The 14541-nt window shown below is 32.7% G+C and overlaps 1 protein-coding gene and 1 pseudogene across 1 annotated transcript; both read right to left on the bottom strand.

Annotated features, from left to right (window-relative positions):
• Nucleotides 1-731: 731 nt before the first annotated feature.
• LOC123225337 lies at nucleotides 732-5045 on the bottom strand (annotated as a pseudogene).
• Nucleotides 5046-11459: 6414 nt separating this feature from the next.
• On the bottom strand, nucleotides 11460-14194 carry LOC123225336 (cytochrome P450 704C1-like). Its single transcript, XM_044649273.1, has 6 exons — nucleotides 13851-14194; nucleotides 13555-13767; nucleotides 12730-13023; nucleotides 12336-12656; nucleotides 11937-12140; nucleotides 11460-11845 (listed from the first exon to the last, which is right to left on the bottom strand). The coding sequence occupies exons 1-6, from the start codon at nucleotides 14172-14174 to the stop codon at nucleotides 11639-11641; spliced, it is 1563 nt and encodes a 520-aa protein (XP_044505208.1). The 5' UTR covers nucleotides 14175-14194; the 3' UTR covers nucleotides 11460-11638.
• Nucleotides 14195-14541: the final 347 nt, after the last annotated feature.

A 14541-nucleotide genomic window follows, 5' to 3' on the forward strand; every position in this document is an offset into this window, starting at 1 on the left:
ATAATATGAGAGATACTAAAAGTTATTAAAATAATTTTAATTTTATTATGACATAGAATTTATTTATTAATTTTTTAAGATAAAAATAATATATTTTTAATTAATATAAAAAATATTTTAAAATAATTATATTTTAAAATACTTAAAATATTTAAATAAAATAACGTATCATACGAATAATTATAGTTATGACTAGTGCCACCATCCATTAAAAAAAAAAAAATCCAAAACAACCACCATCATTATCAAAAAAATCAAAACCAGAACCGAAACACATAACTACGTAATTTCTCCCGCTCATCTCCTCCAGCACCTCCGATGTTCAGTTTTTCCTCATCCACAACTACATTTACTAATAGCTCAGTTCCTTGGTTGTGTTGTCCTCACCTGCATCACTGGAACTTTATGGTTTGGCTTTGCTTAACCATCCCCCTTTCATTGTCACAACCTTATCGATTTCCGTCAAATCATCGTCACCACCCCAATCTTGCCCTCCTCCACCTAATCCCACGACGTTGCTCCCTCGATGTTAATAAAGAATGGGTGAGCAAACCCTAGTCATCGCCATTAGACTCTTATTCACCCCGTACCTTTCGATTTACCATATTTCAGATTTTGTATGATGGTTACTACGCCGGAACTTTATTATGCAACCATTATAAACAGAACGGTCATCTTCCTAATAAAATAAAAGAGATGCTTTATTTAAGCTTCCCAATTAAAGAGAAAAATAAGGTAAATAAGCTAACCACTTCCATACGTCAAATAAAATTAATTGTCCACTGGTAACAAATATATCATACAAATTCTGCACACATACAAAATCTGAACAGTCTTGCATTATTGTCATACAAATTACCTGCAAGGAAAACTTCGAGTCCGATGACCAGCCTTCCAACAAATTTTGAACTGATGTCGATCCTCCAAATTTCGAACTCATAGCCTCTTGTTTTTGCCATTCAAGCTATCTCTTGGGAGCACCTATAGTTTTTCCTTTTTTTTTTCAACCACCTGATGGTTCTTCCCCTGTCAGACGTGAAATAATGAAAGAACTGTATGTATATTACAAGTTTTTGTTCAACAAAGCTGCCACATATCTGAGCTTCAAGGTCTTCAACCTCCTGACCTCAACCATGCTATCTCTTGGGAGCAACTATCCAGGTTCTGGGCAGACATATTAGTTATTGTGCCCTAAAGAAAACCTTCAACTCCATATCCTGACCTTACTTCTTGGTAGATAGTGAGTGCTTCTTCCATGACTTTAGCTTGAGCAAGCAACTGAGCTCTCTTCTTCCCAGATGGATGGGTGGAAAGATAATCTCTCAGCTTTGAGTCTCCTGAAATTTGTCCCAACTTCTCATACACTCTTGGTGCCACTTGTGGATCGTAACCAGCAGATGCAACCAAAAGTAGCCCAATATAATCTGCCTCCAGTTCCATCCTACCAGAACAGACAAACAAGTAATTATAAGGTCAACAATTGTTGTAGCAATTGCCAGGACAACAGAGTTTCATTTGCCTGGACAACATAGTTTCATTTTTCTTACAGCATTCATGGTATAGGCAGAAAAAAAAATAAACTAGTTTCAAGACAGAGATGTCAAATGAGTGAACTCTTTCGCCTATCTAGTATTTATATAAGTATTAAATTATGTCGCACACAATTTGTAGTGTGCTTTAATGAAAAACTACGGTATTTTACTACACAATTTGTAGGACACTGATGGATACCTGGGCCTAAAGCAGACTGAAGAACCTGTTCTGGGCAACCTCCTCTGCACTCCCCACAATTTCTAGCAGACTGCAGAACATTCACAACAGCAGCAAGGGTACACAAGCAATGGAATAGAGAAAAAGAAATGTAACACTATTACAGCAGATGAAGAAAATATGTATTGTATTGAATATTTCTTGTTAAAGATTACAAAATAAATTCTTCAATACAATGACTATTTTCCCAGATTATGTTTGAATACAATTGCTAGTCAAGAATTACAATTCCAGTAATAGGTCAGCCTCACAAAGACATTCACAAAAACTCAGTTGAGTCCCCACTGTATAAGCTCAGCTTCCTAGAGAACTACTCTCTCCCCACTTTTCCCTAAATGTTGCATCTATGCCTCTTTTGTAGTACCTGCTCCCTTTTTAAAAATTTTTCCCCCGCCACTTCTTTTTCTTTTTCCTTTCTTTTGCCACATCACCCTATTTTCTGTGGCTGATTCTGCATTAGAGCAATGGTCTCCTGGTCCTTTTTCCAAGAGCTAAGGGTCTTCTCTTTTTTGCTTTCTCTTTTCCTACGGGAGATGTAAATGTGAGTTCTAACAGACACATTTGACATCTCCAATAATACAAAGCGACCATAAAAACCCGAAAATATGGTGAATGTAGTTTCTCATCAGCACTGGCATTGACAACAAAATTTATTGTGTGATTAGGAATGTAGTAAAGAACAATCAATAATTAATCATATCAAGATCTACACAAGTAAAAAGAATTTATATTTTTACCAATCAGAAAATAAGAAAGAGGTGTGAGGAGAGAGGAAGATCCTTAAGCACTCAATTTTACCCAAACAATGGCAAAGAGATTAAAACTATAGGCCTTCAGACAGTATAACATTGAAAGTAAACCTTATGCTTTATATGAAAGCAAAATCAATAAAAAAATGGATGGACAAAGGAGATCTATTGCAATAATGACTGGAATAGTTATTAAACTTCAACATAAAAAATATTTTAATTTACACCTAGAGAATGGAAAAGCAAGATAGGAAGAGTACTTAGAAAAACAAGTTTCCACATATTTTTTAAATTGAAATCAGTTCATTAGTATCTCCCATTAGGGATGTGGATTTGTTAATTTTGGGGATATACCAATAACTCACATAATTATTGATCCAAAAAAATCTAAGCTTTTACAAAACTTTTTTATTTTGAGAGGAGTTTGATTTCCATTGATTCATGTAACAGCGTAGCAGTCTACTACATTAGAAATAATGGTGTACACAAGAAATGCAAGGATTAAATTCAAATTTTAAAAAATGACAGATATAAACAAGTCATAGAAGATACTGGAGCAAATTTACACCTACTCTGGCAACTGTAAAATACAATAGATGCTTAAACACTAATCTAACAGAACAAAGGGAAATTTCACAGACAAGGGAAAAAATGAGAACAAAAATAATAACCTTCCTCCAAAAGCATACTCATGGAATTGGGCTGTTAGAGAACACACAAACATCATTAAGAAAATGCCTTGAGTAATTTCTCAAATGTTTTTAGATATTTCAGCAAATATGAGACAGATTTGGGCAAATTGTGTATTTATACAACTTCATTGTTAAAGCGGTTTCATTAGCTTGGATTCCTGATCAAACCATAAAATCCATTAGTTCAAGGAAAACTTGCTTTACACAGGGAAATCTGAAATCAGGTCTTAGAAGGCCACACATTGGCACCGTGGAGTCTTTCCATAACCATGAACCAACTGAGATAGAATGTTTTACCTTAAAAAACCACAACTAGGAATACATTATGCCTGGTAAGATATGATGAATTCCATTACATTATAAATCCTAAGAATCTCACATTTCCAAATAACTAGACTCTGATTGTTTTAAGTTGTTGGCTGGAATACAAGAACAAAAAGCTAAATTTAAAACACATTGCCATGAGATATGCCTAGCTTACATAGTATGTTCATAAACAAGTAGCTCCACACAAGATTCTACAATTTATATACATTGCAACATCATAGATCTCACAAACATGCACCAAGATGTCTATGCAAAATGAACCCAAGGGACATACTTCCGTGAGAAAGGAAGCCTCAAGAAAAGAGTTGACATTGTGTTGATAACATCAGGCACAACGAATTGATAAAGTATCAATTGTAGAATGGCAAACCACAGATTTTTTGTAATCCCTTCAGCAGCATGTCGAGCCACTGCATGTCCAACCTAATCAGAAAAGAAAAAACAAGCCACCAGCATATCCCCCCAAAATCCAATATAAAGCTATTATCAGCTGAGTAAACAATTCAAGAATCAAAGCAAGTATACCTCATGCCCAATAATGGTTGCTATCTCTGCATCAGTTCTACAATGGTCAAGCAGTCCAGTAAACACCACTATCTTTCCCCCAGGCAAGCAAAAGGCATTAACGACAGGTTCATTGACCACCAAAACCTCCCAATTCAATCCATCCAGATGAGAAGTGGCAGCTTGTAACCCTATCTCTTGACCCTTCTTCCTAGTGTGCTGAACCGACTTATCACGAAGAAATTCATCTTCTTTATGCCAACCTCCCTCAAGATTCCTCCCTTTAAGAGTCTCACTCAAGGCCTCAATGTTTCATGAGCTCTTCCCCCATGTGCTTCATCACTTTCAGGAGAGGCATACCCCATATCACTCCACACAGTCTCATGCTTTAACCCTTTTCTTAAAGCCCGAATTATATCATTTGATATCAATCTAACCCTCACGCTATCTGGGTGTATAGCAGGCAAAATCTTGCCCTTATAAGCCGCTTTCATTTGCTCAAATTGGGTCTCTCCAATCTTTTTTTCAACAACTTTTGATAAAAGCACAAAATGGGTTCTTTTAGTATACGGAACCGTCTCTAAATTTCCTAAATACACAGTGATCACAATCCCAGAACCAACCAACACAAAAGTTAACACATTCTTTGGATTTTCAAGCCACTTTCTTGGACCTCGCTGTCTAAAATGTTGTACATGATAACGATCCACATAATAATTTCTCATAGTACTGTTATAAAAAGAATTATAACGATACTCGTTTATACGAGCTGAAGAAACTACTCTCTGAAAAACAGAAGAGAATGAATTGAACCCAGAAAACTTAGCGGTAGTTACAGAGTTACTTTGATAAATTATCGAAGACGAATCCCGAATTGAAGGTTTCGGTAGAAATGAAAGTTTCGAAGAGAGATCGCGAAAGGAATCGAAAACAAGTTTTGCTCTTCTGTGACATGCCATGATTGTGAAGTGAAGACAACAGTATTCAAATCAAGTAATGTACGAGAGTGGGCTGAGTGTCCAGAGGCAGGTGGAAGGGAGCACGGGGCAGCTGAGAGGTTGAAACTAGTCCTGGCCACGGTTTATGAACCGGCAGTTTTGAAAAGGACCCTGAATCGAAACCGTAATAGGACAGTTAGTTCATGGTTTGGAACTGAAGGTTCTGGTTCATGAGCCCGGTTCGGAATCGACGATTTTGGTTCGAAATCAATATTGAACTATCAATTCTAATACATAATCTTGATTTAATTTTTAAATTATTAATTACAATAATTGAAAATTAAAAGAAATGTTTGGACTTAATTTTTTAATTAAGCTTCCAACGTATCTTTTTGGGGTTTAGAATAATCAAAACTTACGTAGTTCTCTTACCTTTGCATATCTAATAGCTAGCAGTACCCTCTTACCTTATCATTCACCTCCACTATCTTGAGTATTATTTCTCGTCATCGAACTATCCGTAGTTAAATCAAGCGATTTTTCATTGAAGTCCACTTTTATTTCTTGTTGGCGTAATTCGGCTCTTGTCCAATCGTCCACGCATACTTGGGCTTCAATAGATTCAGGAGCCAAACTTGATCACCTCTCATCTAATATATTACTCCCTTGACTAAAAGCTTGTTCTACTACTACAGTTGATACTGGTGCTGCCAGAACTTGTTTAGCAATAGCTGCTAATGTTGGAAATGTTGATGCATGTCGACTCCACCATTCTAGAACTGGAAAGTCTTTACCTATATTGTTGTCACTAAACTCAAAAATAGTAGTTAAATAAATATCAAGCTTCGAGGTGGACCCTAATGTTCCTCTTGGTCTTTTGCCCCTTTGCATCATAATACGATCACCATAACTCATATTTTGGGTTGATGATGGGGCAATAGGTGGTAAAGAGGAAGAAAACCCACTTTAGTTACCATAAATTAATGAATATTCAGCATAAATTTTTTTAATTAAATTCATAATATTAGTTATAGTTAATGGAATATTAACTTCATCTAATTGCAAACATTCATAATATAATGTCAAATAATCTGTGACACCATCTAATTTAAATCTAGGATTAAAAAAACATGCAACAAGAAAAAGTTCTAGAATTGTTTTATAGTAACTTAACCATTTTGTTTTCATTAAAAAAATAGCTTCTTGTAGAATAATATCTTGTTCAGTTTCTTGTAAAGCCCAATAATATTAACAACTTCATTTAAAAACAAATAAGAAGTGGGATAATAAACCCCACTTAAAGTATATGTTGCATTATTAAAATTTCTTAATACATTTAAAATTGTTTTACAAATATCCCAATGTTGGAGATATAATGTAACTTGTGACACATGTTGTGAAATAAATGAGCGTAATAAATCCATATAATCAAAAGACTCTTTGAGTAATTCATATGTTGAATTCCAACGAGTTGGCACGTCTTTAGGAAATATTTTTTGTCTTCTATTATGTTATTTACAAAATTTACCTCATTCTTTCATAGTTTGGGGATGTGTCCATAAAAATGAAATTGTTGTTTTTATTAAACTAATAAAATTATTAAGACAATGTAAACCATCTTGTACACATAAATTTAATACATGGCATACACATCTAATATAAAAAACTCTACCACCTAAATTAGGTTTGCAAATATTAATTAAATCATTTATTGATGCAGTATTTGAACATGCATTATCAAATGAAATTGAAAAAATTTTATAAAGTAATTTATATTCTTCTAATATTCCTTTAATTATTCTATAAATATTATCGGTCGTATTTCGTTCATCAAACACCCTAAATGCTAAAATTCTTTTTTGTAATAGAAAATTGGCATCTATCCAATGACAAGTTATACTCATATGAGAGTGAACTGGCCAATGGTCACTCCAAATATCACTACATATAGATACACGTCCATTAAAATTTGTAAAAAATTGAATTAATTCTCTTTTTTGTTTTTTATATAAACTAAATAATATTCTTTTTAATGTGTTTCTTGGAATAGTTTTATGTATAGGATTTAATGCAGTTTTATAATAATTATTAAAACCTAAATTTTCACCAAAACTAAATGTTAAATGATTTATTGCTACCATTTTTGCAAATTCTTCTTTACTTTTATTATCACTATACATAAATAAAGATTTGTGTGTAGAACCATACCCGGTTATTCGTGTTTGGCCTCGGCTTTGCCCATTTTTTCGGATGCTTTGACTCCAAGTGCCTTTTGAATGTCCCGTATCCACCTCTTTGTTTGAATTTATAAATTTGCCTACAATAATTGCAAGCAACGTCGAAAGTACCATCTTCTTTTTATATTTTCTTGAAATAAATCTTGAAAATATCGGATGTAGGAATTTTTTGAGAGTGTTGTTCCATCTCCATTTGTTGTTGATGTTGTTGTTGTTGCTCCACCTCTACATATTGGCTTTCACTTTCTTGTGTTGAAAAATCATCTATAAATTGATTTTCATTCACATTTGATATATGTGAATATTGACCAAATCTCCTATTACCGGAAGAATTTCCACTACTTGTCATTTTTTGATAATAAATAAATTTATTATATAAATAAATGATATAATTAATTATGAAAGATAATAAAAAAATAATAAATAAAATTAATTATAGAAATAAATTCTATAATTAATTATGAATTGTATAATAAAAATTGAAATTGAAATTAATAAAAAATTAAGAAAGAATTTAATTAAATTTAAGAGAATTTGATTGAATTGAAAGATTAAGAGTCTTAAGAGTTGAAAGAATGAGAATGAGAGTTTGAAGGATTGAGTGAGAGAGTGGAGAGATTGAAATTTGAGAGATTGAAATTTGAAAGGGTATATATATAGGAAAAAAAAAATTTTAAAAAATTAAAAAATAGTGGGGTGAATTGCGATTTTAAAAATTGCAGGGGACCAACGGTCCCTACAATTTTCTTCTACAAGCCAACGATTCCCTACGCAGGGAACCGTTGGCTGTTTAATAAATTTTAAAAAATAAAAATAATTCAAAATTTTTCGGTTCAACACAGTAAACCGTTGCTTTACATGTCGGTTCATAAATCGGGTGTGAATCAACGGTTTCACGGTTCAAAATTAGGTAAACCGCTAAAATCCGGTTTCAGTTCCGGTTCCAAGTTTGCCGATTTCGATTCTAGTTTTATCCGAGCCGGTTTCAATCTAGTTCACGGGCCAAACCGGCCCGTGGCCAAGTCTAGTTGAAACCCAAACAAGCCCTAATAAAATGGGTAGATTATCCGGAAGATACGTGGATAATCCGCCAAAAAATGGGTATACATTTTAGATTTTCAAACAAATATCTCTTTTAAATCCACATCAATGCATAATAAATTTTTACGGATGAGTCGGATATGTCTACAAGTCATTTGTTATTTTTTTATCCATTTTCTTCTTTATCTTTAATATCAAACTTATATCACACTCAACTTAAATTTCATATATTTTTTTCTCTCTTGATTTAAAATGAATTCAAATTCACTTTAAAATTAAATAAATTTAAAGAATATAAGTACTAAACATAATTATTATTATTATTATTATTATTATTATTATTATTATTATTATTATTATCTTCCGTGTTTAAATTTTTATTCTTCCACGAAATACTTATGTACTTGAAAAGAAAAATATTAAAAATTATTAAATGAATACATTTAAAATAATTAAAAATTAATAAAAATTAATATTAATAGATAATTCATAAATCGACCTGTATTTGGTGCAGGTACAGATTTTAGAAATTATTACTCATAACTCAACTGGTTTTTGGTCCACACCCGTTATACCTACACCCATATAGATTTGGTCTACACCCAACCTAATCCACTAGTTTGTTAGGTCTATCCAAAACAATATTTCTGAATATAGGGAAAGAAAATGGCAAATGTATAAATAAAAAAAATATATCAATTTTTTATTTTGATAATAATTACTATATGTATTTAAAATGAGTTCAAAATTAGTATATTTTACATTAACTTAAAATCATTCTGTCATCATTTGGGTTGCTTCTATTATTTCCTTTGCAATCTTTTCCTGTATCTCAGGATGCTTACAAACTAAGGAAAAAAAACCAAGAAATGGTGACAGCCGTGGTGTCTTTGCCAGCAATTACAAAATTCAGAACTACGCCCCTTGTGTACTTTGGATCAGTCTCTTCCAGTTCCAAAAACTTTGACACTTGATCTGTTAGCAAATTACACAAATATTATTAGAACCCAGATGGTTTGAGATGTTACACTTACAGGTTTTAAATCATTTTGCGGATTATGGAGTTGCTCCATTTTGCTTTTGTTTAATTTGTATACAAATTCATCAATCACTTTGATGTTCTTCCTCAATTCAGCCGCTGATCCAATGTTCAGGAACCGCTTAATCTTCCAAAGAAATCAGCATTTCCAAGAGAAGTAATGGCATTTGCTTCATCAAAAGCCTCGGGGAATCGAGCTCCTTCATCATAAGTTCCAGATAAACCATCTAAATCTATACCCAATATGACTTTAAACGCAGAGCCTAAAGTTGCTTTCATGAAAAAATTCCTGCAAATTAAAACAAAATAACAGTAATCATTAATTAAGCAGAATCATTAATTATTCTTCTAATGTAAAAACTGTCCGAATAGTGTCTGATTTGAACTAATATTAATTATGATTTCTGTTTAATAAAACCCTAAAATTGAATAATATGATGAAAATTTTTAGATGTGTTTAAATTATCAATAAAAGATAAATACAGTACTTATAAACTTAATAGACAACTTTAGTATTGGTTTTAATGTTTATCGGACTTTTGAGAAGGGGGTCCATTCACCAACACTATATATTGGATAGCTCTTCACCAAAGTAGCACGGAAACTTATAATGGGATGTGTTTCCACGTTTAAAAACGTTTTGTTTCCGAAACTTATAGGAAATGTTTCAGATCATTTCAAAATTTTTGAAAAATTTTAAAACGCGTTTCTTTTAAAAAAAAAAATTGTGAAATCGATTAAACACGTCTTTTGTATTTTCAAACTAAAAATGTCTTTAAATCTCATATTGAATTCATCTTCTTTCTACTCTTTAATGTGTTACTCATCTTTTTTCCAACATATCATATAGATTAATGTATATTGTTGTTTTTTTTCTTAAATATCTATGTGTGTTTGCTCAAGAACAATTTACAATAGGTTTTATGATTCTATTTTATAGTATTCTTTTTCTTCATTCTTTTTTAATTAGTTATTTTTATATTATACAAGTTTATGTATTTTTGTTATAAAAAATTTAGTATTTATAAAAAAACTCTCATCTTTTTCATATTTATAAGTTTTCCCACATTTCCGTTTCCTATATTTTTTAAAAAATTCATTTTCACATTTCCGTTTCCACGTTTCTCCATTTCCGTTTCCGTGCAATATAGCTCCTCACACATAAACCACACTCACTTCTATCAAGTAATCTTCAGAGCACTACGAATTCAGATTATATAATGACATTCTGGATAACCATATAACCCTAAAAAATTATAATTTAGTATTTTATAATTTATGTGCAGACAGTGTGAAATTAGGATTACATGATTAAAGTTTCATGTCATGTAAATTAAACCTGACAAAAACTATTTATTAAGAAACTCATACTTGCATGTCTAACGATGGGTTTGCTGCAGGAAGTTAAAGACCGCACTGCTAAAGTCTCTCAGTATCTTGGTGGAGAATTCATAGCTAGATACTTTGAACTAAGAGGAGATTGAAAACAAATTTAAAAAAAAAAAAAATCTTCAGCACCAAATTAACCATCAATTAAAACTTAGAAAAATCCTTCAATACAACATCCTCTCCACTACAACAAAATTAACCAAATTCGTTAATTTTCCATTCACATAATTTATCACCTATTCGAACAAAGCTGAGTCTAGTTCAAATGAAAATTGTTTTGTTTAAGTTCATTGAGTCAGAATTAAAGACAACTCAAGTTTAGTTAGAACAAAAAATGATTTACTTGTTTCAATTCGAGTTTAACTTAAATTTATAGTTTGAATCCGCGGTTTGGATTTGTTGTTCTAATTCATATCTAATTGGCAAAATAATGTCGTTTTACCAATAAGCTACAAACTTGAGCAATAAAATTAAACCACAAATTTGAGACACAATTTTGAACTATGAATTCAAACCAAACTTGAACTTGAGCAAGACCGAATTAAACTCTCTCTATCTAAAGTTTGACTCAGCTTCAAAAATGAATTGTAACTAAGTTAAACTGAACGGAGTCAACTTTCGAAACGAACTAACTTTGTGGTGCTCAAACCTTGCATCTACTTTATCAAAGGAAGCTGGGGCCTAACAATATTCGTGTCAGGTCGATTGCTATTCTACCACTCAGTATTACAAATTTACTACAAATTTATGGTCATTGATGCGTAAAGAGTCGATTGAAAGATTTTAATAAAAGTTTTATTTAGGTTGCAAAATGCCAATTATTAATACTTACAACTAGGCACATGAAACGTAAAGAGTACCACACAAACACAGCAAGATAATCAGCATTATATCTGTTCCTGTTGGCTCTAAATTTAGGCAGGTGCCAAGGCCAGTAGGAAGATAAAGATGTTTAAGCATTAAACGTTTCTTCATTTCTAGATCTGGGAAAGACGCGGAGATGGAGTCCACCATCAATTTGAAGAGTGAGTGCCGTTTTATACTTGACTGGTTTACTTTCATCACTGAGCTTAAATCTGTAGCTTCCAATCAGGATCATAGAGAAAATTTTCATCTGCTTGTAAGCAAAATCCTTTCCTATACAGATTCTCGGACCCCCCTGTTCATCACAATTCATCTAATTGATCAGCTAGTCTCAACAAAGTCTTTCTTGAGTGTCAGAAATTTCATGATTACACCTCTTATCTCACCTGGAAGGCCGTGAAGATGAAAGGGCTTTCCGGCCGGAAATGGCCATTTTCATTGAGCCATCTCTCTGGTCGGAATTCTTCTGCATCATTTCCCCATAAATCTTTCATCCTGCCCATCGCATAAGGCACAAAAGCAACCACATCGCCTTTTTTCACACTGAAACCATCCGGCAGCGTGTCATCGGAAAATACACTCTTCCCATCCTGTGACACCACCAACAAGCACTTTTCTCAAACAAACAGAGCCAATCGCAAAGCTTTATCCCTCTAAGAGAAATACAACGTGTACCCACTTAAATTACACAAATGGGTATGCATTTATATATATCATCGAATGATTGGATGTTATTTTATACTAAATTTAAAATCACTCAATCATAAGATTATACATATACTTACCACAGGAACTGGGGGATACAGTCTGAGTGTCTCAGACAAAGCTGCGTGGACATAATGCATATTGTCAAGGGTTTCTTCATTAACTTTGGCTGCAAGTTCCTCAATGCTTGATTCACTACTCACTTGGGTTGCTTCTATTATTTCCTTTGCAATCTTTTCCTGTATCTCAGGATGCTTACAAAGCAAGTAAAAAAACCAAGAAAGAGTGATAGCCGTGGTGTCTTTACCGGCAATTACAAAATTCAGAACTATGTCCCTTAAGTATTTTGGATCAGTCTCTCCCAGCTCCAAAAACCTTGACAAAATGTCTTCTTTCTTCCCCTGAAACATTTGATATGTTAGCAAATTACACAATTATTGCTAAAACCCAGACGGTTTGAGATGTTACACTTACAGGTTTTAAATCATTTTGTGGATTACTGAGTTGCTCCTTTTTGCTTTTAATTAATTTGTATACAAATTCATCAATCACTTTGATGTTCTTCCTCAATTCAGCCTCTGATCCAATGTTCAGGAACCGCTTAATTTTCCAAAACAAATCAGCAAATCGAAAAGAAGTAATGGCATTTGCTTTATCAAAAGCCTTAGTGAATCGAGCTCCTTCATCATAAGTTCCAGATAAACCATCTAAATCTATACCTAATATGACTTTAAACACAGAGTCTAAAGTTGCTCTCATTAAAAAATCCTGCAAATTAACACGAAAAACAGTAATCATTAATTAAGCAGAATTATTAATTATTCTTCTAATGTAAAAACTGTTTGAAAAATTCTTGACTTGGACTAACATTAATTATAATTTTGATTTGATAAAACTGGAAAATTAAATAATCTAATAATAGTTTCCAATTGGGTAATTTAATAATAATTTCTAAATAGATTTAAGTGATCAATAAAGATAAACGTAATGCGTTTAAAATGTTATAATTTAGGCAAACAGTAGTAGTATTAGTTTTAAAATTTATTAGATATTTGATGTGGGGTTTATTCACCTACTCCATAAATTGGCGGGCTTCTCTTTTCGAAACCACAATCACTTCTATGTAAGCAATCTCAGGAGTTTTACAAGTTTAGATTGCATGATGGCATTCTGGATATTCCTATAACCTTGAAGAATTATAATTCAGTATTTTATAATTTATGTATTAAGATTGCATTATTGAAGTTACATGTTAGGTAAATTAAATCTGACAAAAACTACTCATTAAGAAACTCATACTTGCATGTCTAAAGATGGGTTTGCAGCAGAAGCTTCAGAAATTATTCGAGCAAGCTTTACAGCAGTGTTTTTAAAGACCACACTGCCAAAGTCTCTCACTATCTTAGTGGAGAATTCATAGCTTGATACTTTCCTTTGATGTTTCCACTTCTCTCCATCAACAGCAAAGATCCCATCTCCCAGTAGATCTTTCACAACGTTTTGGAAAAGTCCCTGCAGCTTCCACTTACGTGGTAGAATTAAAATTTTCTGCTAATCATTCATTCAAAATAAAGATATAGTAGGCTATTTATTACCTTGCCATAGTTTGGAAAGTTTGTTTTGAGGATGTGTTCAACAACAGCAGGATCAACGGTGAAAATTTCAGATGAGGAGAAAGAACGCAATCTGTAAGTTTTATATTTGCGACAGAGTTCGGTGATGAAGTCAAGTAGCGTGTTATAATGGAGTATTTTGTTCAGGTGAGTGCTGCCGAACGGGTGATATTTTTTAGTCTTCTGAGACGATTTTGTGACATGGGTTCCGAGGATAAGGATGGCAGAGATTAGAGCTAAAGCTGCTGCTATAAGAGGGATGAAGGAAAAGGAAAATTCTTGTGGGTCGCTCATGATCATTGACATTTGTGCTTTTCGGACTTCCGATTCAGGTTTTTTTATTATTTAATCTTCCCTTTATACCGTCTTTTTTCCCCCAACTCCTAACTTTCAACTATTTTTTGGATTGGCTTAATTTCAAATACTCCTAACTTTCAACCATTAGTAGTCATCACCAGTGTTTTAAAGAGTCCCATTGTTAAAAAAAAATCTTGTAACTTATTCAACAAGGAATTTCTCTGCCTTTACGACCACCATTCATCGAGGTTTCGGTCGCCAAGTCTCTTGTCATCAAGTCTCCAACTTTCTTGATCTTTTAACAGGAGGTAAATGTCAACCTCGTGATTTATTATCAATAATTTATCTTTAAAATAATTTTTTAATTTTGATAATA

This window comes from Mangifera indica, chromosome 9, assembly GCF_011075055.1.
Source record: "Mangifera indica cultivar Alphonso chromosome 9, CATAS_Mindica_2.1, whole genome shotgun sequence".
Lineage (NCBI taxonomy): Eukaryota > Viridiplantae > Streptophyta > Magnoliopsida > Sapindales > Anacardiaceae > Mangifera > Mangifera indica.